Source organism: Mustela nivalis, assembly GCF_964662115.1.
Source record: "Mustela nivalis genome assembly, chromosome: 8".
NCBI lineage: Eukaryota > Metazoa > Chordata > Mammalia > Carnivora > Mustelidae > Mustela > Mustela nivalis.
Window position 1 is genome coordinate 116149450 of NC_139027.1, and position 26338 is coordinate 116175787.

The 26338-nt window shown below is 50.1% G+C and overlaps 1 protein-coding gene and 1 long non-coding RNA gene across 7 annotated transcripts in view; one reads left to right on the top strand and one right to left on the bottom strand.

The window, feature by feature from the left end:
- Positions 1–741: 741 nt before the first annotated feature.
- The window catches only part of EBF4 (EBF family member 4), a 57818-nt gene continuing 32221 nt past the window's right edge, over positions 742–26338 (bottom strand). Inside the window, exons 8-18 of one of the 6 annotated variants that reach the window (XM_082744566.1) lie at positions 9923–10004; positions 8994–9111; positions 8773–8906; positions 8551–8677; positions 6864–6952; positions 6642–6707; positions 6363–6540; positions 6096–6284; positions 3348–3545; positions 1793–1868; positions 742–1532 (exon numbers count right to left, since the gene is read on the bottom strand). In XM_082744566.1, coding sequence (XP_082600692.1) covers positions 1798–1868; positions 3348–3545; positions 6096–6284; positions 6363–6540; positions 6642–6707; positions 6864–6952; positions 8551–8677; positions 8773–8906; positions 8994–9111; positions 9923–10004 — 1252 coding nt within the window. In that variant the 3' untranslated portion in view covers positions 742–1532; positions 1793–1797. Of the gene's footprint in view, positions 1533–1792; positions 1869–3347; positions 3546–6095; positions 6285–6362; positions 6541–6641; positions 6708–6863; positions 6953–8550; positions 8678–8772; positions 9112–9922; positions 10005–26338 lie in introns of all 6 variants that reach the window. The other 5 variants (XR_014315311.1, XM_082744564.1, XM_082744563.1 and 2 more) reach the window with 5 other exon arrangements.
- On the top strand, positions 12647–16693 carry LOC309871504. Its single transcript, XR_014315312.1, has 3 exons — positions 12647–12780; positions 14973–15187; positions 15957–16693. It is a non-coding gene; the product is annotated as an uncharacterized lncRNA (long non-coding RNA).

Genomic DNA, 26338 nt, shown 5'->3' on the forward strand with positions numbered 1-26338 from the left:
AGCCAAAGAGGACCACCAGGAAGAGAGTAAAGCCTGAGGCCTGGAGCTGGATGCTAGGCTCCCTGGACAGTGGGTCAAAAGAGTGGCTTCCAGAGTCAGCCAGCAGACCTTTGAGATCTTGGAGATACATCTCAGGGGACGGCAGGAATTCATTCCAGAAGGGGGATGGGGTAAATGAGCCTATTTACTTTACTACCTCTTTACTACCTTTCCTCCCAAACTCTGAGACAGGAGAGACAAAGGTGCCTAGGCCTGGGGGCAGAGGTGGTGGAGATCTGCTCAAACAGGCAACCTTAGGGCCAAAAGCCTACCCTGACCTACCTTGGCCCCATGACCTTTGTTCAGAGTGGATCTCTTTTCTGAGCCTCTGTGTAACCGAGTGGCGCTTTGTTTGTGCCGTTCTTGTTCCTGGGCAGTCCTCTGACAACCCCTGCCTTGGCCTGGCCAGACAGCAGCTGGGGGATGGAGTCCTCTGTGGCCAGACTATGCTCCCAGTCTAAGCTCCTGGGGTGGAGCCCACGTCCTGGGACCCCAGGCCTGCTAGCCTGCCCACCACCCGCAATGGTCCTTGCGAGCAGATGTGGGGCAAGTAATCCTTGCTCAGCTGAACTCTGGGGCTGTTGAAAAAGCCTGATGTGTGAGAAGGCCACCCAGGGGCATGACTGGGAGGGGCCCCAGGAGAACAGCAGAACCACTGAGAAAAGAAGACCCACGCCAAGGAAGCAGGCCAGAGAGGCCAGGTGGCCACCTGCAGCTGTGTTTATTGTTCTGTTTTCTCCAACCTCAGCAGAGCAGAATGTGAGGCCAGTGGCAGCTAGGCCAATTCCATGGTACTATGGGGCCAGCCAGAGTCATATGTGAGTGGGGCCAGAGTCCATGAGATAGCCATTGGGAGGAAGACCCACCATTTAGGGGGCTTGGCACTCCCTCTTCTGCACACTCCATGCCCAAAGCCCCTGGTGGGATTCATATGTGGCAAGCATGAGTGTGCGGGCCTCGGAGGGGGCAGCCACAGGGATTGAGCAGCCATTGGAAGCTCCATGGGAGCCTGGGCAGGCCTTGGGAGGCTGCTGGGCACCACCTCTTGCCCTGGAGCAAGGTCGGGATGCTGGGCCAGCTGAGATGGGTCAGATACAAACAGGACCTCCCCAGGCCACTTCTCCCTGAGCTGTCCTCTTCCCCATGGTCCCCATCCCCTGCTCCTGTCGCCTGATGGTCCGGTCTGCACAAGGTCCATCTCTTCCAGAGGAACTGACCCAGTGAGGAAAACCCAGCATCCCGGGACCCCCCTGGGATGCTCTCCTGCTGAGAGCATCAGCACAGTGCTAAGGCTTCCGACCAGCCCCGAGGAAGGGAGGTGAGAGAAGCCTGTGGGACTGGAGGCCTCAAGCACAGGGTGGCCTGTTCAGGCCTTTGGGTGGATGTCCGCCCGAAGCCCTGGCTCAGCGTCTGTCTGTGCTGCCATCCAGGACGTGAGTGTGTATCCCAGAGGGACCTCCAGTCCGGGTTCAGTGGGGGCAACACTGGCAGACCTGGTGGGGAGAGGGAGACAAGAAAGTTCTGGAAAAAGCTGGCTGTAAGGGGACAGGAAACCCCTTCTCTCTGCCTGTTCAGCTTGGGCCACTAGGGTGGGGAGGGGGAGCTGGCTGTGTGGCCCTTACAGCTGTCTAGACAAGCCCTGGAGAGAGAGAATTGGACCCCAGGGCCCCACCCTGGGTAACGTCTTCTGCAGAGTCTCCTGCAGAGTCTCCGCAGGGCCAGGGGAGGAAGCAAGGCCCAGATGGAGACCTACCATGATTAGGAGTATGCCAGGCCCTGAAGCCCCCGGGCTGAAGAGTGGAACTTGTCGGAATCCTCAAAAGGCTGGTCTGTGGTAAGCAAAGACAGGAACCATAAGCTCCGTGCAGCCTGGGGACCTTCTCTGCCTGTGTGCCTCTGGGCGGGAGACAGCACGCAAAGCTACAGGGAGCCTGGCAGGTGCTGGGCTGTTCCTGTTCCTGGCAGACAGTTAGGTGAGGCGAACCTCTCGGACCTCTTAGGTGCAGCCCCAGGCCCTTGCCTGCCTAACTCCCTCACTGAAAAGAGGTGACTCTGGGCTCCACTTTCCAGCCCTGCTTCCTCCGCAGGGAGAGGAAACAGAGTACCAAGTCAGAAAAAAGGTCAGCATCTTGGAAAATGGACCCCCCTCATGCAGCAGGGGCGTGTCTCCCTCCCAGATATCCACAAAATTCATCACTTCCATCCTCCCCTCCCCTGCCAAAACCTCTGCCCTGCACCGGTTTTCTCTGCTGGTGGGAGACATCAGTGGCCCCCTGCTCCCCAAAAATCATATTTGAAGCTCCAGACACACTCAGGTTAAGAATAATTATCCAGGGCGCCTGGGTGGCTCAGTGGGTTAAGCCGCTGCCTTCGGTTCAGGTCATGATCTCAGGGTCCTGGGATCGAGTCCTGCATGGGGCTCTCTGCTCAGCGGAGAGCCTGCTTCCTCCTCTCTCTCTCTCTGCCTGCCTCTCTGCCTACTTGTGATGTCTCTCTGTCAAATAAAAAAAATAAAAAATCTTAAAAAAAAAAAAAAGAATAATTATCCAAAACTTGGAATCAAGGCAAAAAAAAAAACAAAAAAACAAAAAAACAAACAAATCCAAAGACCAAAACACTGTGCGTCCTTTGAAATCACCTAATGAACCCACCCTAAGAGTCATCTTATTCGAGGGCAGGTGACTCCCTGACTCACTCTATACCCCTGGTATAGGGCCCAGGCTTTGCTAAGTTGGATGTGGACCTGAAGGAGATCAATAACTGACACATGACCACCATTTCACTAATGGCACGTGGCTGGGGTAACATCGTCTCAGTTCTACACCCGTAAGTGGGGAAGTGGGAGCTGGGCTACACCTCATCTAAAGTCAGTCCCCTTCCACCCTTTCAGTGATCCAGACCCCCACAAGGGTGCCTACTACCTTCCCACACATGCTGGGAGGCCCAGGTCAAAGGCCTGCAGCCTGTGTGGGGTTTCTCCAGCTCTGAGTGGAGGATCTTTGCTCTGGGCTCAACCAGGTGGGGATGGGGCCTTGGAGTGCTTTCCAGCCCTTCTCCAACAGGATTCCAGTCTTCTCCTTGGTCAAGGGGCCAATGGACAGTCTCTGGAGTGGTGACCACCCAAAGCGATGGGGACCAGGGAGGTAGGAGCCAGATGGACACCCCGGGACTCCCGCAGAGCTCCCTGCTCTACATCCTCCAGAGACACCTGGCCAACCAGCCTGAGGCTCTGGGGACATGTGAATGGAGTGAGCCCCTGAAGCCTAGCTGCTCCACCGGACCATAGCAGGGCAGCACAGGTCACCCACCTGGAAGTCCCTCTCCGTGGGCTCTCGGGCAGGCCTGGGGTGGGGAGCTGGGTGGGCGCAGCACGGGGGCGAAGGCGCTCCTCTGTTTGACAGCGGAGATCATGTTGACAGGCGAGAAGGAGAAGACGCTGGTGGTGGGGGCAGCGGCCGGGAGGGACATGGAGGAGGCAGCGGCCAGCGGGGGGCTAGAGGGCATGACTCCGGGGCGGGGCAGGGAGGGGCAGGCGCAGCAGGGAAGGTGATGGGAGACACAACAGGGAGACAGCACCAGAGTGAGCAGCTCGGTTGGAGCCCTGGCTTGGGCACTGGGCCCCAGGGGGGCGCTGCTGACCCAGGCACCAGGCTCAGACCTCACTAGGGGGCTGCAGTGAGGGTCCTGGAGAGACCAGTATTGGGCAGGGTATAGAGGCAGACTAGGAGGCCCTGGGGTCCTGGGCCGGTAACTGCCTCCTGGGGGCAGACCCTTTCTTGGGGCTGCAAACACCAGGGCCAGACTAGGTCAAAATCAAAGCAATAGCAGAACACGCAACAAAACCAAATATTGGGAGGTGCCCTGAAAAGTGAACGACGTGGAATAGATGGAATAGAACAGGTCAGGGTTCCTGCTGAAAGCAGCTGGGATTCCAAGATGCTAAGGAACATTCTGGGCCTTGGGGTAACAATGTTAGAGTCAAAGATCAGTGTTCATAGCAGAGCTGGGGCAAGGGATCAGGGATGTTTGGGGGGATACGCACAGCTTCCTGTTATATGGCGTTGTTGCCCAGGATCTTAACTCACACAAGTACCCTAACTTCCTCCACACATATGTTTCCCTTACCAACCTTCCCCACACACCTGCACTGGGCACTCTGTTCTCTGCCAGCTTAACACAGGTCCTTGTCACCCCTAGCCAGGGCCTGGAGGCCTCCTGTATCTCCCTCCTCCAGCCAGTCAAGTTTAAGCAAAAACACAGAAATCCACATCCTTGCATCTTCCTATTTGAGACCTCCTGGGCACCTAGGGCTGTTCACCGCTCCTCTGAGAATAGCCAGGGAGCCTCCTGCAACCAGGCTCTGGCTGCCCTTCCTTCCTGCGGCCTCCTCTTCTAGGGCTTTGGGCCCTTCTGGATCCTCCTTTCTACATTCTCATCGAAACCCTTTTCCCTGTCTCTCTCTTCTGAATACAAATAAGGCTGTGATTTGAGTGCTGTCCAAGCAGCTGGCATGAGGTGGGCGATTTCTGAAAGAAACCAATGGCTCGAGAAGGCTGCCTTTGGCATCAGAGCACACCACCTCCAATTCCCCTTGGATAAAGTGATGCCTTCAACAGCTACCCCTTTTCCAAATTAATGTTCTCAGCCTCATGGAGCACCCACTCCCAAAGACAGTGCTCACAGCTAATGGATGAGGATCATGGAGCTCTGAGGAGGGCTGAAGACGAATGTCAGAAAGTGTACTGTATCTTTCAAAGCTGGGAGCTCACAGCCACATATTGTAGCTTGGGTAGTACTGGGATTTGTGGGTCCAACTGGGAGTTGCTGGTGGCCAAAGCAGAAAACCAAAAGGAGGCCCAAGCAGACAGATGTCATTTCAGGCATCTCCCGGCCAACTCAATGAGAAGAACACAGGGAATGGATGGGGATGTGGGTAAGACCTGGTTATGAGATGGGACTGACACTTAGGTAAGTGCAACTGATGCTGGAAGCAGGGCTCAAGCCACTTTAGAATTCTTGATTCTCTGGCTGAACAGGGAGATCCCAGATGGGGTGGCTTCTGCCCCCCGGGGCAGTAGGTTCCCCACTTCTGACTGCACTGTGTGTGTGATGGAAGAGAGGGGTTGGTAGTCTAGACCCCACCAGTTTAGAATTCAAGGGGCACCCAGAATCTTTAAGAATGCTGTTCCAATCTGATGGAAGTGGAAGAAGAGGAGTCTGGCCTGAGCAGAGAGCCAGGAGACACAGGGGTTTAGGTAGAGACAGCAGAGGTTCATGGCCTGTGTAAACACGGGAATATGGGGTTTTGGGTCCCAGAAGCTGAGCCCAGACCACCAGGAGAGAGTCAGGCTCAAGCCCACAGCCAGGAAGAGCAGTACCCAGGATGTGAAATCATGCACCCTTTCTAAGTCTGGGCATTTCACGCACAGTGGCGCATTCAGATCTGAGAACACCCTAGGCAGGGGGACACTGATCTAATTTTACAGACAAGAAACTGAAGCTGAAAGAAATAAAGTAACTTGCTAAATGACAGCTCCTGACTTGGGCTTTCAAATCCTGAATCCAGCTGTCCAACCACAGGGACTTCCTTTGCTCTTCCCTAGCTGACTGCAGGGAGCCACATCTTCCCACCAGTCCTGTTTCCCCACCCGCCCCCCAGACAGGTAGAAACCCATTTGGTCTGAGCCATTAGTTCCCTAGGGCCTCCGGCAGGGGGCGCCAGCCTCCCCCCAAAGTCCTGGCGTAAGACGGAAAGGTGGCGATCCACCAGGTTTCATCTGGATACCCCGGCGCCCGGTTAAGGCCCCTTTCAGAAGGAGAGGAGGGCTAGAAACTAGGTATGCAGCTGAAATCGGCAAAGAGACTAAAGGTGCGAGAACTGCCCCGGCCCCAGGGTCCGGGATCCTGCCGAAGGGTGGGCTTGAGGGACAGGCCTCCAACAGCAGAGACGGGTCACAGGACTGTGGTGAGAAAGTCACCGGAAGCCCCCCACCCGCCCTGGGCTGGGAGGGGGCAGGACCGAGCCCCATGCAGCTCTCCGGGCCGGGGACACTCACTGGCGAAGGGCGAGGTGGCCGTGGAGCCATTGAGGAAGCTAGGGGACCCGGGCACGCCTAGGCCGGCCACGCCCGGTGTCCCGTAGCCGCCGAGGCCCGCACCGAGGCCGCTGCCGTAGCTGCTCTGCTGAGAGCCGGGGCTGGGCGCGAACCCGCGCGGGGACGCGCTGCCACAGCTGCGCGCGTAGCCTGCGGGAGAGGGTGGTCAGGCGCGCAGCAAGGGCGGGCGCGGGGTGGGGAGCCGCGCGCTGGGGCAGCGGGACGCACCCGGCTCCGGGCCCGGCGTGGCGTCCCCGACGGCGATGGCCAGCGGGCTGCTAAAGGCGTTGATGCCCACGACGGCGGGGTGCGGGTGGCTCGGGGCCAGGGGTCCGAGCGGCGCAGGCGCGCGTGGGGCGCTGTACAGAGCCTCGGCCACGTCGGCCGCGCGCTTCAGGAGGAGCTCCTGCGAAGACAAGAGCGGGGCACGGCCGGGGCAGCCGCAGGCGCCGGGAGGGGGACAGTCCCCGGCCTGGCGGCGCGAGGAGGCAGGCGGAGGCGCCATACCTGGTTGCTGCTGGGCACTCCGTACAGGGCCTCCGCCAAGTCGGCCGCCCGCTTCAACAGCACTTCCTGGGGGCGGGGGAGGAGACAGCAGGACGGAGGGCCAGCCCCGCGGGGCGGCCGAGGGGCCCGGGGTCCCCTCTGCCTCTTCACCCCCGCCAACCCCTGCACCCCCCCGGGGACCACAGGTCACCCTCATCCCCGTCCCCACGCCCCTCTGAGTACCTTGGGCAGCCTCTCGGGATCTCCGGGGTGTCTGGGGATGGCTTTCTGTAGCCTCTGGAATCCATAGTCAATGGTGGGCTCATTCAGGGCTGGGGGAAAGGGCGGCGTTTGGAGGACCCCCTCCCAGCGCCTGCTGCAGGGCCAAGCCCACCAGCAACCAATCTGGGAGCCTCGCTACAGACCCCCTTCAACCAGCCCAGCCCCAAACTCTCGGCACACACGGGTCAGTGAGATTCGGTTCGCTGAGTGTTCTCTGTTCCTTTCTTTGCTCATTGATTCAACAGATATTTACTGAGCCGGGCCCTGTGCCAGGTGCTTGGCATTAACACACAAGTACTATACCATCCCATCTGTGGTTTGAAAAAAGGGCAACCATATAGACGTATTAGTTTCTATACTCCTAGGGGTAGGACTGGAGGGAGAGCTTTCTGTCTGCATGATCAGGAGTAACATATTAATTACAAAAGTTAAAAACTCCAACAGTCTCCATTTATCACCAATCAGGTGGGCTCCCAGCAGTATCTGGCCGTTAGAAGTGTGTGTGGGCCCCGGGGAAGGGACTGTGGCCCACATCCAGGGCTCTGCGGGCCAGGGGGCAGACTCCTGACTAGGCATCCCCATGACCTCCTTCTCCAGGCGGGTCTGGACCAACTCACCAAGCCTCAAAGCCCTACCCATTTTCTTCACAACCAACTCCAGATTTAGTGAATTTCCTTCTGTTTCCCGGGACAGGGAAAGCACTCATTCCCAGGTCTTTGCATTTGCCATTCCTTCTCCAGGACTGCCTTTCCTTTCCCAGCTCTACCTCCGTATTCATCACTGCAGTCTCAGCTTAGCTCTGTTAAGCCCACACTGCCTCCTAGAGGTCCTTCCCTCCCCTCCACCTGTAACTTCACCCACCTCACGCTTTGTTCCCAGCTCCAGCCACCCCACCCACACCCCCTTAGACTGCAACTCCCTACCAGTAAGTTAGGATCGCTACCGATTGTCTGGTGCGGTGCAGGGAAGGGCTAGGAGATTATCTGTGGAGAGTAGGATGGAGACAAGTGGGTGGCTGGGGCAGGGCAGGAGAAGGAAGGTGGAGAGGGTCCTGGCCAGTGGTCAGAGAGGGGATGGGGTATGCTATACTCCAGTCTCTGTTAACTTCTCGCCCTGGCTTTCTGTAGGGGCTGTGTGTGTGCGCGCGCGCATGTGTGTGTATGTGTACACACGTGTGCGTGCCCGCGCAAGTGCCCGCTCACCTGTTTATGCCCATACAGAGGGAAGACTGGGGTGGCTTGGGAAACCAAGAGACCGAGGGTAGATTAGGGAGCATCGAGCCCATTTTGGAGAATCTTTGAAACAGATGTGCCGCCGCTGGGAGATATTCTAGACCCTGGGGAGTGTGTGTGTGTGCGGTGGGGGGGATTTGTGAGGGTGAAGAGTGAAGAGTGCCCTAGCGAGGAGGACCATAGGCAAGGAGGAAGTCCGGCAGGGTGGAGACTCGAGCCTGGGAGGGGACTGAGGAGTCAGGCCGAAAAGAGAGAAACGGAGAAGCTCAGCGAAGGAGGAGAGGTCAAGGGATCCAGCGGCCAACTTGAGATACTGGCTAACTCAGAGACCCAGGCTCTGGGGCACCGGGTGGGGCTCCTTCCAGCAACCCTAGGCCTCTCTGCCCCCAACCCCTGTCCCCCGCCTGACTCCTTACCTGTGTAGACAAAACGGCCGGGGGCTCCCTTGCAAAATTGCTTGGACTTGTAGGACAGGGTCACCTCCACCACCCCGGGAATGTGCCGCGGGGGCGTCTGAACCCGTATGGCGTGGGGCGTGATGAGCTGCGAGGGGAGAGGGGAGGCCTGCGGGTTCCAGCCCGGGGCGAGGGGAGGGCCCAGCCGCGAGGCCCCAAGGGAGACTGGCGGGGGTGGCCCACCTCGCTCCACACGAGCACGTTCCCGAACACGACCTGCAATCCGTCGAAGAAATTGTCACCGATGACAATGACGGTGGCGCCTCCTGTGGTCCAGCCCTCCCCGGGGCTGATGGCCTTGATACAGGGGGTGGCAGCTGCCAGGCAGGAGAAGAGACAGGTCAGGGGCCTGTACCAAGGATGGGACTGGGGGCTGGCTGGGCCCAAGGGCCGGGGGTCCTGACCTTCAGAGGGGTCCAGCCGGCGCGCCCTGCGACCATGCTTGGAGTTGTTGTGCACAAACATGTTGTCGGACACGGCCAGCACGTGTCCGTCCACACTCACTGTCGTGGATACCACCACCTGCAAGGAGAGCGGAAGCCCGCCTGGCTTAGGCTCTCAGGGGCCCCCTGCAGGCTGCCAAGGCCGGCAGAATTCTGGGCAATTCTGAAGAACTTGGCCATGGTGGCTGGCTGTTGGAGCTCAGAATCATGGGTGTGGGAAAGAGATTCCCCCAAGGGCTGAACTCATAGAAGGGGAGGTGGGGGGGGACAGGCAGCTAGGTCAAGTGACAGCCCAGATGCACTGTCTAGGGCTGCCCAGGGGAAGTGATCGCCAGGAACTAGAAAAATCCAGAGTTCTGAAAAAATTGCTGGCTCCTTGGGCAGAATGGCTACTGTTTTGGGGACATACCTGCATCCTGCACTGTATCCTCAAGGCTCCAAGGCAGGAATGTGTCTTAGGCAAGTGGGAGTGAGAGTGGGGGAGGCAGCCTCAGCCTGAGAAACCATCAGCGGGAGCCCCCGCCCTTGGGAGGAAACTGGGGCTGCCTCCTTCTCTCCCTCCCACCCTTCCCTGAGAGGGGTGTGCAGGTTGGGGATGTACTAAGGGCAGCTGCTCTCTGCTTCACGCTATGCAAATTAGCTGGGTCGTTAATCATGTAAAAATGTCACAATTAGCATCTCCTTAAGTGGGACTCTAATGAAGCCTCCCTTGGCAGCCAGCATAAGCTGAGATGGAACTGCCCCACCCCCAGCAGGCACTGGGCCCTAAAGCACAGGGCTGGGCAGAGAGCTGCCCTGGGGCTTTCCCCGGGGTGGCAGGACCACAGCCTTCCCCACTCACCCCATCAGGAAGGGCTGGGTTTGCAAGGGGACCCCTCTCCCAGGCCCACCTGGAAGCGGCGCATGTCTCGGGGATTCCCTGCATTCTTTAGGCAGTTCTGGTTGCACTTGAGGAAGAACTTGAGGAAGAACCTGAAACAGTGTGGTAGGAGAGTTCAAGGGCTGGGGTACGGGGTCTGGAAACGGATGAAGATCTAATGGCTTGCCTCCATGCCCCTCCCCAGCAATGGCGACTCCCCTCTGCCTGCTCACACCAGTCGCACGCCCCCTATTCCCACAACCCGCCGTCTCTGCACAGGATGCCTGATACACACCAGGGAGGCCCTTCCCAACAACTATCCCACACCATGTGGCATACTATGTGTGCATCATATGTGCTGTTCACCCACATCACACAGCATACCCCTCCTCCCGAGTATACTATCTCCCACACAGTGTATACTCGTAATAATACATCCATCCTATATACCGTATATGCCTTATATATGATCACTCACAAAATATAGCCATCACGCACTGTGTATACCCTTCACAGAGCATACACAATACATAGTCCACATAGAGGCTATAGTCATTGTACCCATATGGTATACTACCCCCACACAGAGTCTATACCCATATGTGCAGCGTATGCCCATCTCATACAGTATATGCACAGAAAGAGTATATCTATTAATATACCACTTTATGTTGTATATGATTACCCAAAATACAGTCATGGCAAATGCCGTCCAGTCATCACAAATAGCAAGTAGATAGCCTTTCCTCCTTCTCAGCAGATTCCACCCGTCCCCCACCCCACACCCCAACACAGCCCTCTTGTGCACAAATCTTGCTCACACATAGCAGGCTCCCTGCCACGGCACATCCTGCCCAAACAGATCTCCCATGCATGTACTGTACACCCCAATATACACACAGTGACAACCTCATCAGACAGAGCCTATGCCCATCACACACACGCGGTGTACCCGTCAGACACACTGGACAGATGCACAAGGAATACCTTCTTTTCACATATGGTAATTGGAAAAAAGCACAGAATGTGCAGTGATGAGACTGGTTTTTAGACAAGCACATGAGCAGTTGGTCCTCTGGTCCTTGCAGTTGGCTGGGGGTAGGGGGGCGGGGCTCGGCCTTGCCAGCCACCAGGGAGGCAACCAAGCGTAATACTTCGGATCTGTGCTCTTAGTGAGCTCAAAATACTATCACTCTCTGCCTCTGCGCCCCTGGGACCCCACATGCATCCGGGGAGATGCCCTTTACAAACTGCGGCATGCAGGGCAAACATCTGCAGGTGCTGGGGGCCCGGCACGTGGCCTGCCTCCTGGGCCATTCCATGAGCTCTGCCAGTGCATGTCCTCATTTTACAACCACCCCCTAGTATTGAACCCCAAATCTGAATATCCAGCTTAAATCCCTAAAGTGGCCTCCAAAGCCCACAAGCATGAACTTCACATTCAGAGGAAGATTTGTCACTGGTTTTAAAAGCAAATTCCCAAAGAGGAGGTCCCCAAGGGCTGGCTGGGGTGTCCAAAAGGACCGTCCCTCCTGGGAGTCAGAACCAGTCATTTTCCTTGAGATGTGCCTCCGCCCAGGCCCGGCCTCTTGTCCTCCACAATGCTGACACCTGACCGCCTGTCATATCCCCCCACGGAGTGAATACGCTTCTGGGAACCCACTTTGTTTTCCTTTTTATAGGGATGCTACATCTGCACACATTTACATCCACAGTCCCCCAAAATACTCGTACGAAGTGTAGACCTTCTATACACCCCTACAGAGAAGGATTGTGAGATGCGGTTAACTTATAAGACCCCAAACAGGGCACACCCACCATGCAGACCCTCCACACTCACCCCTACTGGGTACAATGCAGTGCAGACAGCTTACATGCCCCCAAACAGTAGCCAGTCCAGTGTAGATGCCCTGCATACTCATAAGGTCACCCCAAAGTGCAGTCACCTCAAGTGCTCCCCAACAGCACACCTGTTCAGTACAGACAGCCCATTTATCTCTCATAATCTGCCACAGTACTGGTTTCCAATATCCATGCGAGACACCTCATGGTGTCACCCGTGTCTACATTAACTGTTTTATGTGTGCCCCGCATTTACATGACATAAAATATAGACACCCCCATCACACGTGGTGCAGACCACTTCGCTTAAATGTTCATTGGCTCAGTCCTTTACAAGGTGCTAGAAGGAGGAGGGCAAACATCAGGAGAGGAACAGTCCCTGTCCTCAGGGGCATTCATGCCAGCCCTTGGATATCACAGATGATGCAAGCGTATGAGTGTCCCAAAGGTGACATACACTTCCCTTACATCCACACACATGGCCACCGCACCCAATCCCACTCCCAAACCTCCAGGGTCCAGAAGAAGGGTTCCTGAGATAGGGCCCGAGATGTGGACTTTGGCCCGCGTGCTGACTCACTTTGTGACATCTCTAACCTCCATCTCCAGCCACCAGGAGAACCAGGAGAGTAGCAGCTGATCTCCTGAGCCGTCTTCCAGGGACAGCCTCTGGGACATCCTCTATTTCTGACCTCCCACGGCCTCACTGCTGTTTTCTTGCGGCAGCTTGTCCCCCCACCTGCCTCCAGGGAGCCCCCTCAACCTTTCCTCAGCAGGTCTTCCCATCCTTTCTCTTTCCAGTATCATTCACTTCCAGAAATAAGTCACAGGTGGTATTTATTCTGGGTCTGTATCAGTTCCACTCCCTGTCTGACCGGCCTTTTCTGGCCATTCTAGACTTCAGGAAGTGCCCCCACTTAGAGCCCCAGGGTCCAGCCTGTGCCTCCATCTCTGCAGACCTGCCCCAGGACATCTCTGCCTGGTGCACAGCGGTGCTGAAGAAGAATTAGCCACACGAGGCCTGGGCCCTCCCTGGTGGTGTCGAAGGTGAGTCTTTCCCCCTGAACTTTTAGCTCAGAGCTGCACTCAGTCAACACCAGCAATGGTAGAGCAGCTGTCTTAGTCACTGCCCACTGATGGGCCGTGAGGCTGCTCCCAGCCAGATGGGGATGAGCCAATGCCAACAGTCCCCAGGGCCCCCGCTGCTACTGCGGTGTACTCCCTGAATCTGCACCAGCCTCAGGGGTGTTAAGAAAAATTACCCACAAGAGGAAAATAAGGCATAAAGATGAGCAGGAGTCCTTTCCGAGTCATCCTGGAACAGTGGTTTTCAAAGTGTGCCTCCTGGCTCAGCAGCCATGGTAGCACCTGGGAACTTGCTAGAAATGCAGAATTTCAGGTCCTACCCCTAACCCAGCTGAAATGCTTCCAGTGGGGCCCAGCCATCTGTGTTTTCATGAGGCTTCCAGGTGATTCTGATGCCTCCTAAATTTGAGATTCTGATGCCTCCTAGAGCTACACTATCCAATACGTCAGCCACTAGCCCCGTGTGGCATTGAGCCCTTGCAGTGTGGTTTGAATTGAGATGTGAGTATAAAATACACACCAAATTCCAATGACTTACTTAGAAAAAAAAAAAAAAACCCACAGACTATAAAATAGTGACTAGGAACATTGTTGTATTGGTTACATGTTGAAATAATATTTAAGATATACTGAGTTAAATAAAATATATTGTCACAATTAATGCTACCAATTCCTTTTCTTGTTTTTAAAATGTGGCTACTAGTGAAAATTTAAAATTACACTTGTGGCTTGCGTATTTATATTGGACAGTGCTGCTCGAGAGTATTATGTTCCCAAAGCCACCTAAGTCTTGTCTAATTCTCTAGGGGGATGTAACTTTGACTTGTATTTGGTATTGATTGGGTCTAGATTCTGTAAAGGTGATGCTAATTTGCAGGAAAATGATATGATGCAAATGGTTTTCATGGGGAGAAGTAAATACTTTCTATTTGGTAGAAAAATTTGCCCTGAAGTTTGTATCATTCTATAGACATTAACTAGCTTTGTAGCTACCTTGGCAACTTTTTCTTTTAAGGTTTTATTTATTTATTTGAGAGAGAGACAGAGATAGTGAGAGCACAGGCAGCGGGAGAGGGAGAAGCACGTTCCCTGTGAGCAGGGAGCCTGATGTGGGGGTCGACCCCAGGACCCTGGTCAAGTGCACAGCCCTGGTTGACCTAAGTATCCCCAAGGAGAGTGAGCATTTTAGGATGCTCTCTGCGTCAGTGAAGGACTTGTGCCCAGGTCCAGACCCATGGTGACCATGAAGCTCTAAGAGGGCATGACTCCTCATCTGAGCCTCACAGGAAGAGGAGCAAGAGAGAGGTGAAGTCCGGGGACCTGCCATTAGGTCATTAGAATTACTATAAGAAAAATACTAAAAATACAAGCATGAGTTACAAAGAAAATACAAAACTACACACATGCAGAAGTAAAAAGTGATCCAGGCCTAATCTCGCAAGCACTTAGTAAGAGCCTGGAACTCTGCTGAGCTCACCGTTGGCATTACCTTGTCTAATCCTCTCATAACCCTTAGGTGGTGGAGATTGGCGTTCATCCCCACTCTACAGATAAGGAAACCAAGGGTAAGCATCACTACAAAGTCACACAAAGGCCAAAGTCTGGACACCAGCTCGGGACTCCGTGAACCCCCGGATACTGACAAGAGTCATGGAAAATTCCCTCTAATTGGGGGCTGGCAAGCAAGCCTCATTCAAAAGGAGCCCCGAGAGGCAGGCTGTACCGGGACATGTTTAGCCATTTCGTGGCCATTTCCCCAAGGTCACAAATGCAGCAAGGTTGCAAAAGAGACTCAGGACCCCTTGCTCCTAATTGGAGGCCTTTGGCTGTTGTGACTGCTGCTCTCAGTCTGAGCAGGTGTCCAAGATTAAAGACCAGTTGCATAAGACAAGCCGAGTTGAAATTCAGTGAAGGGTACTGGTGGCTCATTATTCTCTTCTGGCCTAGATGTTCAACATTTCCATTATTAAAAGTTTAATACAAGACCAGAGGAAGAGCTGTGGTCATCCAGCTAATAAGGCAATTCAAGGGTGGTAGTTAAGCATCATGCCTCAGGCGCCTAGGATTTCAGCGAAAGGTAAGAGCAGTTCGCTGGCACACCTGCCCTTACCGCGTCCTGAACGTAAGCTTCGCCTTCCTGGTCGTTCCTATAGATGCTTCTTATTCCTCCCTGTACAAACAACGCGAGATGAAATGGAAATGAACCTTCCCTGTCAATGGAATAATCCCTACCAAGGAAGCAAATGTTGGGTTGAATGTGACTCTGGTGCAAACATCTGATGTATATTGTAACTTCGCAGGGGTGTCACCCCTCCCCTCATAAGGAAAGCCCTTCAGCACTGTGCTTTCCATGAAGCAACACGTGGAGGTGAGTGATGGGAGTCCACTTGCAAACTCTGGGTTCTCAGGGGGTGGAAAGCGGTGTCCAGGCACCATGGTGGGGGATGCCTGCTGGATTACTCATCCCCCAAACACTGTGAGCCTTGGCTGTTAAAGGGCTCACAGCTCCCCCAACTCCCCTCAAGTTATCCTCAGCCAGAAGCGTAAGCTCCTCGCCAGCAGCCCCCAGCCAAAGACAGACTGACATCACATGGGGGACCAACTCCCTGTGCTTTTCATATTCCAGAACTCCCCAAGGGCTCAGGCTGGTGCCAGACTCCAGCGGAGACTGTCTCCTTGCTAAGCTGCTCCAGTGGCTGCTGTTTCCCTCTTTTTCCTCCCAGAGCTCTCCTCCAATAAACCCCTTTCATGAATGCCCCCATCTCCAGCTCTGCTCCTTGGAATCTCATCCTAAGATACCATGTCACAGTTTTGCACCACGTTTGCCCTCCTGATGTCCCACGGGAGACTCCCTTAGAGCAGGAATCACGTTCCCAATTCCAGAGACAAAGCTGTTAGTAAATGAAAGAGCAGGATGAAGCCCAAGGATGCTCACAACCGGAGGACTGTCCAGAGTGGGGGAAGGAACGTGTAGATCACAAGCGCGGTCCAACGGAGCTTTTCCCAAAATGATATCCACTGGCTACATGTAGCCACTGAGCACCTGACATGTGACCAGTGTGACTGAGAAACTTTTTCCAGTTTGGTTTCATTTTAATTTATTTACTTTGCCTTTATTTATTTATTTATTTTTTAAGATTTTGTTTTTGCATTACCTCTACATCCAACGCGGGACTTGAACTCACAACCCTGAGATCAAGAGTACCATGTGTCACTGAGAGCCAGCCACGTGCCCCATTGTTTTATTTAAATTTAAACTGAGAGAGTCACATGTGCCTCAGGGCTACTGACTCTATGGGACAGTAGGGATCAAGAAAGAGGAATTGGTGTGAACAGATGAACAGGTTGGGGCAGCATCTTCCAAACAAGTGTCCTGAAAATACCTTGGGAGAGAAAGCAGATTGGGAGAAAAGCATAGAATAAACCTGGATATTTATTTCTAAGTCCACAGCTGGCATTTCAGCCTGGGATGGGAAATGGGGGCCAGGGGAATCCTCTGCTCATTTTGACTCCAAAGGGCTTGCCTTTGAGCCCATGAACCTCCGAAGAAATAGAATGTCTTCCCGAGGCAGGGTCTGTGTCCTGTTGTTCCTCCCTGTCTGCTGCTCCCTGACCCCAGCTCAAGGGCAGAGGAATTTCTAGAGGGCTGGACCATTCATTCCCTCATTCATTCAACATGCCCACTGAAAAAGATGTACTAACCACCTTACATGAGTCAGGCAGGGCAATCTAGAGGTGAACAAGGTCTTAAGGAAAACTACAATCCAGCAGGAAAGAGAGAAACCTGAAGCCCAGTCAATACCACAGAGTAGTGGACACAATTTGCTCAGTGTAAGTGCCCCAGCCACTATGCCTGGTAGAGCTGGGCGGGCTCCTACAGGTCGCATTTCATCTTGGACATCTGGGGTCTTGAAAGACCAGGGGCATTTTCCCTGAAAGAGGAGGAAGAGGCAAGGGCCCTTCCTGCAAAGGGAATAAACAGCCTAGCCCAAGGACTGGGGGCATGCATGGCACACTTTTCCCTGTGGTACCTGACAAGGTGCAGCAGAATGGGTGTGGACCATGGTCTGGGGGTTTGGCATCAAATCCTGCGGGATTATGGAAACTGTGAGTGATGGGGAGTCAGCACAGTGTGCCTTGTTGCCTGTGTCATTGGGAAGTGTCTTGCCTCCAGGGAAGTGGGCACCTAGGGATGGTACGCAAGGAGGTTGGTGTGATAATCCAGGCCCAGGTTGGGGTGGCCCAGATGGGGGTGGTGTATGCTACTTCCTGATCTTGGCCTGGGGCAGCAGCCAATGCCGAGTGTCCCCAGGGCCATAGCCACCTGCCAGGCCTGGACCTGGCCTCCCCACCATGATCCCTACTTGGGGCAGAGGTGGCTGCAGTGCAGATGGGCTGGGGGACTATAAATAGCCGGGGCGCATACATTAGCATGCCAATGCACCCGCACCCCATCCTCTATGCTAATGGCCCACCATGCGCCTGAACACCTTCTGTTCCCCTGCATGCATTTGCATGCGCAATTAGCATAATCTTGTATAATTAATGAACAGCGTCAATTTTAGCTCCTAAGTAATTTGATTAACATGTTGATAGGGCACTTACTAGGCTCTCCAAACTGCAGGGCTGGGCATGGGGCCTGAGGAGAGGGGGAGAGGTGGTAAAGAGACTGATATGGGGCCCCCAGCTGCCCATGAAGTGAGGTGGTGACTCCACTTCCCTGAAAGAGGGATAGCGGGATAGAGGGGCTGCTAAAGGGAGGCCTCTGGGTGCCCCACGTGAAGCACCGGGTCCAGGCAGGAGCACAGTTACTGTGGGTCACCTGAGCATGAAGCCCATTTTGTGCCCATGTGGACAGAGACATACATACACATGTCCTGCATCCCCCCCACCCCTCTAGCCTTGGGAGTCCTCTGAGAATGCAGGATGCTAGACTCCAAGGGAAGAACAGAAGAGGAGCAGGGATGGAGAAAAGGTGGGAGGGATAGGGAACGGGAGGGATGGACAGATAGACGGAATCCATAGAGGAGGGAGATGTGCTTGTAAGTAACTTGGGAATATGAAGGGGAACGGAGGGGTCTCATAGCCTGAAGAAAAGAAGTTGTGAGTTCTTCTGGCTTTTTTGGGTGGGTGAGCCAGGTGCCTCCTATTTATGAATCATGAGAGAGGCAGAGGTTGGAGGTCAGGAAAGCCGGACACTTTCCTTAATGTGCCAAATGACCCAGGACAGAGAGGACAGAATGCTGAGTGTTGCTCCCTTCCCATTCAGAGGCAATTCCATTCCAGCCCCAGACCTCCCAGGACCCCTGTCAGAGGCTCAGACTCCTTTCCTGCTCATCTGTGACTGTGGTCAGTTAGCTCTAAGTGATTTTCTTGGTGCTATTGAGGCTAGTTCTCTGAGATGGGGCATCAGGGTGAAGGTGGGCTGGGGTAAGATATGATATTATGGCAGGCCCTGCAAAAGTACATCGGACTTAACTTCACAGCATCCCTATGGGGTGGGTTAAGAGTCAGTTCCTTGTTAGAAATGAGGAAACTGAAGCTGAGGGACGTGGGGGCCTTGCTCCAAGTCGTCTGGCCAGACATTCCACATTGGCTTGAATCTCCCAATTCCGAATAACCCTTAAATTTACAGAGAGAGTTTATTATTCAAATTGCAGACAGGTGATTTGCTAGCCACCTCCCACTCCACCTATTGCGGTCCTCCACACTTCCTCATGCCTGCACTTCTTCTCTCCTCCTCTGGGGGCACTGTCCATAGCTCCCCTCCTGCCTTAGCCTGGGGGAGGTTTTTCCGGAAATCTCCTTCTGAATTAGGGGGTGGCTTGGAGACCCTTGTCCTTGGATGGCCCCCCAGGGGTGGTTTGGGGAGCCTTAGGGGTCATGGGGGAATCTCACATGAACCCTCTCTGCTTCTCTCTCAAATGCTCCCAGCTCTGAAAGGAGTGGGGTGGGGAAGGAAGTGCAGTTCACTCTGCAGGCAAGAGGGGAACCTCAGTCCCACCTCAGCATTGACCCAGCAGTGAGGTTCCAGGACCCCAAGAAGAATTGCTAGAATGGGCCCAGACAGAAGCCTGTGCTTGCAGCATCACCGTGGGTGCAAAGAGATCCTACTGGAAAGAGTGGAAGGAGATGCACACTACTGTGAGCTTGTTTTTTGGCTGTGGAGAAAAACAGTGATTCCTGCATTGACCATTGGGTTAAGAAGGAAGGCTGATTCTTTTGCAGCTTTCACAACCCCTTGCTATCATTGCCTTTGTCAGGTTGTGCCTGATCTAGAGACTGGGGTTTAAGTTTGCCCACAACAGGGGAAACTAAAGCTTATCTCCTCTAGGTGGCTCAGGCACAGCCTGTTTCAACAGTATCACTACAAAATCCACTGTGCACCAGGCACAGTTACATGCCAGAATGCATCATAGCCCACAGCTCCAGTCCATCCCTCGGAGCCAGAGGAGAAGAGCTGTAGGCTTCCCACCCACTCTCACACTAGGCTGATCACATTAGTCTGAGAGCTGTGATGTCCAACACGGTAGCTGTGTGTGATTGAGTTCGAATTAATTAAAATTAAATAAAATTAAAAATCCAGTTCCTCAGTCATTGTAGTTATATTTCAGGTGTCCAGTGCCCAAGGTACATGTGGCTGTTGGCTACCTCATTGATCAGTGCAGAATATTTCTATCCTTGCACAGAGTTCTATTGATAGCGTTGTCTTTAAGCTTTACGTTGATCTCTATTTCCTTATATCATATGTAAAGGCTTAAACAATTATGTTTCATGTCTTCAACTGCTCAGTAAGCTCTCAGAGGGCAGGAATCATTGTTTAAACTTTCCTGTTTTCCCCCAGTCATCCATTACAGTACCTGCCTCACACTTGGTGCTCACTGATTCATGATGGAATTCAACAGTCAAAATTAACTATATGACTGGATGAATACTGGACCAAAGCCCCCAAATCACATTTAATAGGAAAGTAAAATCCTGTACTTAGATAAAAAATGTCAGTTGCAGAGACAGAACTTTGAGAACTGTAGGGAAAAGACCTGTGAAAATCTATTCCTTGATAACACCAAGAGGAAAACAGGCAAAAACTGTTGAAATAGGGGTGACTGGGTGGCTCAGTGGGTTAAGTCTCTGTCTTCAGCTCAAGCCATGAACTCAGGGTCCTGGGATCAAGCCCCTCATTGGGCTCTCTGCTCAGCAGGGAGCCTGCTTCTCTCTCTCTCTCTCTGCCTACTTGTTATCTCTTTCTGTCAAATAAATAAAATCTTAAAACTATTAAAATAAACTTTTTCAGAACTTGAAATTAACAAAAGTTTTGCACAAACCAAGGAGTATTTACTCAAGAGAAATTAATGAATCTTAATAACAGAGAGCTTTGCAGTATTTTCATTTGTCCTACTACCATCCCCTTCTTTCTAGCTTTGTAGTAGATTTGAAAACCAGCAGCACTGCAACCATGGCTGCTGGGAAAACTAGTGCCTAGTAGCTACTATAAGAAAAAGACTAGAGCTTCTCAACATGTATTCTCAGACAACTGTCACTATTTGATCTGTCTGGCAGCTCCCTGACAACCCCATTCACAGGAATAGTCATTTGAGCTGCACCAGAGCTTGCTTAGTGGGAAAATCTCTATCCTGAGGGTGTTTGTTGAAAACAACCATTGGCAATTGTTTAACACTGCTGTTGCTGGAGGCAATGACAGTAGTTGGGGCAAACAAGAGTCTGGCCAAAACCTGTAAAGAAAAAAAGTGGGAATGACATGTTCATAGGGGGATTCTGAGAAACTTTCATATATTCCTGGAGATCTAGGAGGTCATGTGCATGTGCAAGGAAGAGCACATGTTCAAGAAAGATCTTAGAATGCCCTAGTCTCTCATCTCTGGCTGATCCTAAAACCTGCACAAACAGGAAGTAGAGGTTAAGTCAGGGTTGTATATTGCTAGAACACTGAGAACATGCATATGCAGGAATTGATGCAAAACATATGCAGCAAATGATCTAGCAAATGATTAATACAAATTGGTTTAAGGCATTTAGAATGCTTGTCTAATCATAAGCTGACCACTAAGCTAACCGAACAAAAACTTTAGCGGCCACACACAAAAAGACTTTATAGAATTAGTCCACAAAAGTCATTAAGTAAACAAAGATTAACAGCAACAAACATTGGGAAGGAGGAGCTGATTTCCATGTATTACATTACATTATTAAAATGCCCAGTTTTTGGGGCACCTGGGTGGCTCAGTAGGTTAAGCCTCTGCTTTCGGCTCAGGTCATGATCTCAGGGTCCTGGGATCGAGCCCCGCATCGGGTTCTCTGCTCAGCAGGGAGCCTGCTTCCCCCTCTCTCTCTCTGTCTGCCTCTCTGCCTACCTTTGATCTTTCTCTCTGTCAAATAAATAAATAAAATCTTTAAAAAAAAAATAAATAATTGACCCAAAAGGCAACATAAAAAAAAAAAACTTAAAAAAAAAAAATAAAATAAAATGCCCAGTTTTTGATGAATAATTTTGAGATATTCAAAGTAACAGTAAAGTATGGCCCATACACAAGAAATAAAGCATTAATATAAATGGTCCCTGAAGATGTCCACATATTAGATTTACTAGACAAAGACTTTAATCAGCCATTCTAAACATGTTTAAAGAATTAAAGAAAACCATGTTTAAAAGAATTGAAGAAAAGTACGAGAATACCTTACCATATAGAGAACACCTATAAAGAAATATAAAACCCCCACATTTAAATTCAGGAACTGTGGGACACCTGGGTGACTCAGTCAGTTAAGGGTCTGACTCTGGCTCAGGTCATGATCTCAGGGTCATGGAACTGAGCCTAGAACTGGGCTCCCCACTCAGTGGGGACTCTCCGTGTCCCTCTCCCTGTGCCCCTCCCCCTGCTTGTGCTCCCTCTGTCTCTCTCTCAAATAAATAAATAAATAAATAAATAAAGTCTTTTAAAAAAATAAATTCAGAAGCTGAAAAGGACAACTGAAGTGAAAAATTTCTAGATAAACTTAACAGCATATCTGAATTGACAGAAACAAAAAAATCAATGAATTTGATGATAGATCAGTTGAGATTATCTAGTTCTGGAGCAGAAAGGAAAAAGAACAAAGAAGAGTAAAAAGAAACTAAGATGTTGTGGAAAACCATCAAACATAGTAACATATTCATAATGGAAGCCCCAACAGGAAAGAAGAAAGGGAAAGGGGCAGAAAGAATGTTTGAAGAAATAATTGAGGGGCGCCTGGGTGGCTCAGTGGGTTAAAGCCTCTGCCTTCGGCTCAGTTCGATCCCAGGGTCCTGGGATCAAGCCCCAAATCAGGCTCTTTGCTCAGCGGGGAGCCTGCTTCCCCATCTCTCTCTCCGCCTGCCTCTCTGCCTACTTGTGATCTCTGTCTGTCAAATAAATAAATAAAATCTTTAAAAAAAAAATTAAAAAAAAAAAAAGGAAATAATTGACAAAAACTTCCTGAAATTGGTGAAAAACATTATTCTACACATCCAAGAAACTTAATGGACTCCAAGTAATATGAACTCAAAGAGATCCACAATGTAGACACATCATACTCAAACTGTCAAAAGCTGAAGACAGAATCTGGGAAGCAACAATTACCTACAAGAGAGCCTCATGAGATTAAGAGCTGACTTCTCATCAGAAACTATGGAGGTCAGATTATAGAGGGATGACATTCAAAGCAGTGAAAGAAAATGATTGTCAACAAAAAAATTCTACATCCAGCAAAACTATCCTTCAAACATGAAGCATACATTTTTGAAAATTTAAATAAATATGAAAGATGAATTGTGACATTTTCAGATAAACAAAAATTGAGAGAATTCCTGACTTGTTAGTGATCTTTCTTGAAGTTAGATCTTTCTTGCAAGAAGTATTAATGGGGATGGGGTGCCTGGGTGGTTCAGATGGTTAAGCATCTGCCTTCGGCTCAGTTCACGATCCCAGGGTCCTAGGATTAAGGCTCACATCAGGCTCCATGCTTAGTTGGGAGTCTGGTTCTTCCTCTGCCCCTCCCCTCTGCTCATGCTTTCTCCCTGGCTCGCTCTCTCTCTCACATAAATAAATAAAATCTTTAAAAAAAAGAAATATTAATAGACACAGTATTTATAAAACTGTGCTGATGTGTTTATAATGTGTAAAAATACAATGTGATTGACTGACAAGGCTCTAACAAAGGAAAATTAAGGCAATGGAGCTGTATTAGAGCATTATTTTACATGTATTGAAACTAAGTTGATACTGTCTAAATTAGATTTTTTTTTCTTAAAGATTTTATTTATTTATTTGACAGAGAAAGTGAGAGAGCACAAGCAGGAGCAGCAGAGAGAGAAGGAGAAGCAGACTCCCCACTGAGCAAGGTGCCTGATGTGGGGCTTGATCCCAGGACCCTGGGATCATGACCTGAGCCGAAGGCAGATGCTTAACGACTGAGCCACCCAGACGCCCCTAAATTAGATTGGTTTTTAAAAGATTCTATTTAGGGGCACCTGGGTGGTTCAGTGGGTTGAGCCTTTGCCTTTGGCTTGGTTCATGATCTCAGGGTCCTAGGATAGAGCCCCGCATCGGGCTCTTTGCTCAGCAAGGAGCCTACTTCCCCTCCCTCTCTCTGCCTGCCTCTCTGCCTACTTGTGATCTCTGTCTGTCAAATAAATAAATAGAATCTTTTAAAAAAAAGATTCTATTTATTTGAGAGAGAGAGAGAGTCCAGTGCACACAAGTAGGGGGAGGGGCAGAAGGAGAGGGAGAAAGAGACTCCCTGCTGAGAGTGGAGTCTGATGCTAGGCTTGATTCCAGGACCCTGAGATCATGACCTGAGCTGAAATGAGATGCTTAACCAACTGAGCCACCCAGGCACCTCTAAATTAGATTGTTAATTCCCAGAACAACCACTAAGAATATTACTTAAAAATACAGTAACAATAACAGAATTAAAACAGTACACTGGAAAATATCAATTTAACACACAGAGAAGAGCAATAATAGAGGAATAGGGAAATACAACAGATAGGAAACACACTGCAAAATGGCAGACATAAATCCTACTTTATCAGTAAGTACATTAGATGCAGATGGATCAAGTACTCAAATTAAAAGGCAGAGATTGGCAGAATAGATTAAAAAACATAACCTAAGGGCACCTAGGTGGCTCAGTCATGTAGGCATCTGCCTTTGGCTCAGGTCACGATCCTGGGATTCTAGGATCAAGCCCTGCTTTGGGCTGCCTGCTTGGTGGAAAGCCTACTTCTCCCTCTCCCACTCCCCTGCTTGTGTTCCCTCTCTTGCCATACCTCTCTCTGTCAAATAAATAAAATCTTAATAAATAAATAAACAAACAAACCCATAATCTAACTATATGATGTCTATGCAAGGCACGGTTTAGATTCAATGATAGAAATAGGAAGAAAATAAAAGGATTGCAAAAGATATCAAGAAAACCAACCAGAAGACAGCAGGAGCAACTTTATTAATACCATACTAAATAGACTTTAAGACAAAATTATTATAAGAGATAAAGACATTTTATGTTAAAATGTCAATCTGTCAGAAAGAAATAATTATAAACATATATGCACCTGATAATAAAGCTCAAAAATATAAGAAATAAAAAATTGACAGAATTTGGAGGAAGACATAGATAATTCAACAGTAATTGAAGACTCTTATGCCCTACTTTCAGTAACAGAACTACTAGGCAGAAGATCAACAGGGGAATAGGAGACTTGAATAACCCTCCTTATTCCCACTTATACAATAAATGAGCTACATTTCACATGATACTTTCAAGACTTAGCATCGTGAAGATTTCATTTCCATCTAGGTTAATCTGAATTAAACACAATCTCAGTAAATATGACACACAATCAACAGAGTGGAAGGCAACTTACAGAATGGGAGAAAATATCTGCAAATCACATATCTGAAAAATAGTTAATATCCAGAATATATAAAGATCTCCTAAAACTCAAAAACAACAAAAACCAAATAACCCAGTGACAAAAACACATAAATGACTTTATAGAGATTTCTTCAAAGATGGTGTAGAAATGGCCAAAAAGCAACTGAAAAGATGCTTAACATCACTTATTGTTAGAGAAATACAAATCAAAACAATGAGATACTGGGGCACCTGGCTAGCTCAGTTAGTAGAGCATGTGACTCTTGATCTTAGAATTGTGAGTTTGAACCCCATGTTGTTGAAGAGATTATTTAAAATAAAAAATATTAAAGAAAAGACAATGAGATATCATCTCACACCCATTAGGATGGCTACTGTAAAACAAGAGTGTTCGTGAGGAAGTGGAGAAATTAGAACACTTGTCTGCTCTTGGTGAAATGGTAGAATGGTGCACCTATTATGGAAAACAGTATGAGGATCCTTAAAAAATTTAAAAAAGAACTGTCATATGATCCAGCAATAGCATTTATGGTTATATATCCAAAGAGTAAGGTCTCAAAGAGATATTTTCACACTCATATTTATAGCAGCATTATTTATGATAGCTGAAAGATAGAAGCACCCAAATGTTCACTGATGGATGAATGTGGTATGTATGTAAAACGGAACACTATCCAGCCTTAAAAAGGAAGGAAATCCTGTTATATGCTACAACATGGATGAAGCTTGAGAAGAGTATGTTAAGTAAAGCAGGCCAGTTGCAAAAAGACATACTGTATGATTCCACTTATATGGGGTATGTAAAGTAGCCAAATTTGGAGAAACAGAAAGTAGAATTGTGGCTACCAGGACTGGGAGAGGAGAAAATGGGAGCTGCTGCTTGATGGATACAGAGTTTCAGTTTTGCAGAAAGAAAAAGTTCTGGAAACTTGTTGCCTAACAATGAGAATATATTTAACACTACTGTTTTAAAATGATAAAGATAGTAAATTTTATTAGGTGTTTTTTTTAACACACCTTAAAAAATGATATAAGTAAGTAATTTTTATGACCTAGACAATCTAACTATAAAGTTAATATAAAAAATAATTAAGCTGGGGGGACACCTGGGCAGCTCAGTCAGTTAAGTATTCAACTTCTGATTTTAGCTCAGGTCATGATCTCAGGGTTGTTAGATCAAGCCCCATGTCAAGTTCATGCTCCGCACGGAGTCTGCTTGATTTTTTACCTCTGCCCCCACTACTTCTCCCCCCAACTTGTACTCTCTCTCTCTCAAAAAGAAAAAACAAAACAAACAAAAAAAAAAACAAACGGCGCCTGGGTGGCTCAGTTGGTTGAGCAACTGCCTTCGGCTCAGGTCATGATCCCAGACTTCCAGGATCGAGTCCCGCATCGGGCTCCTAGCTCCTTGGGGAGTCTGCTTCTCCCTCTGACCTTCTCTTCTCTCATGCTCTCTCTCACTCATTCTCTCTCAAATACATAAATAAAATCTTAAAAAAAGAACAAAAGAATAGTTGAGAAAATTCTAAAACATAAGAGTAATGCAGAGAAGCACTAGATCTGTTACTAAAAAGTGTTATGCATATTCAAAAATTAAAACAGC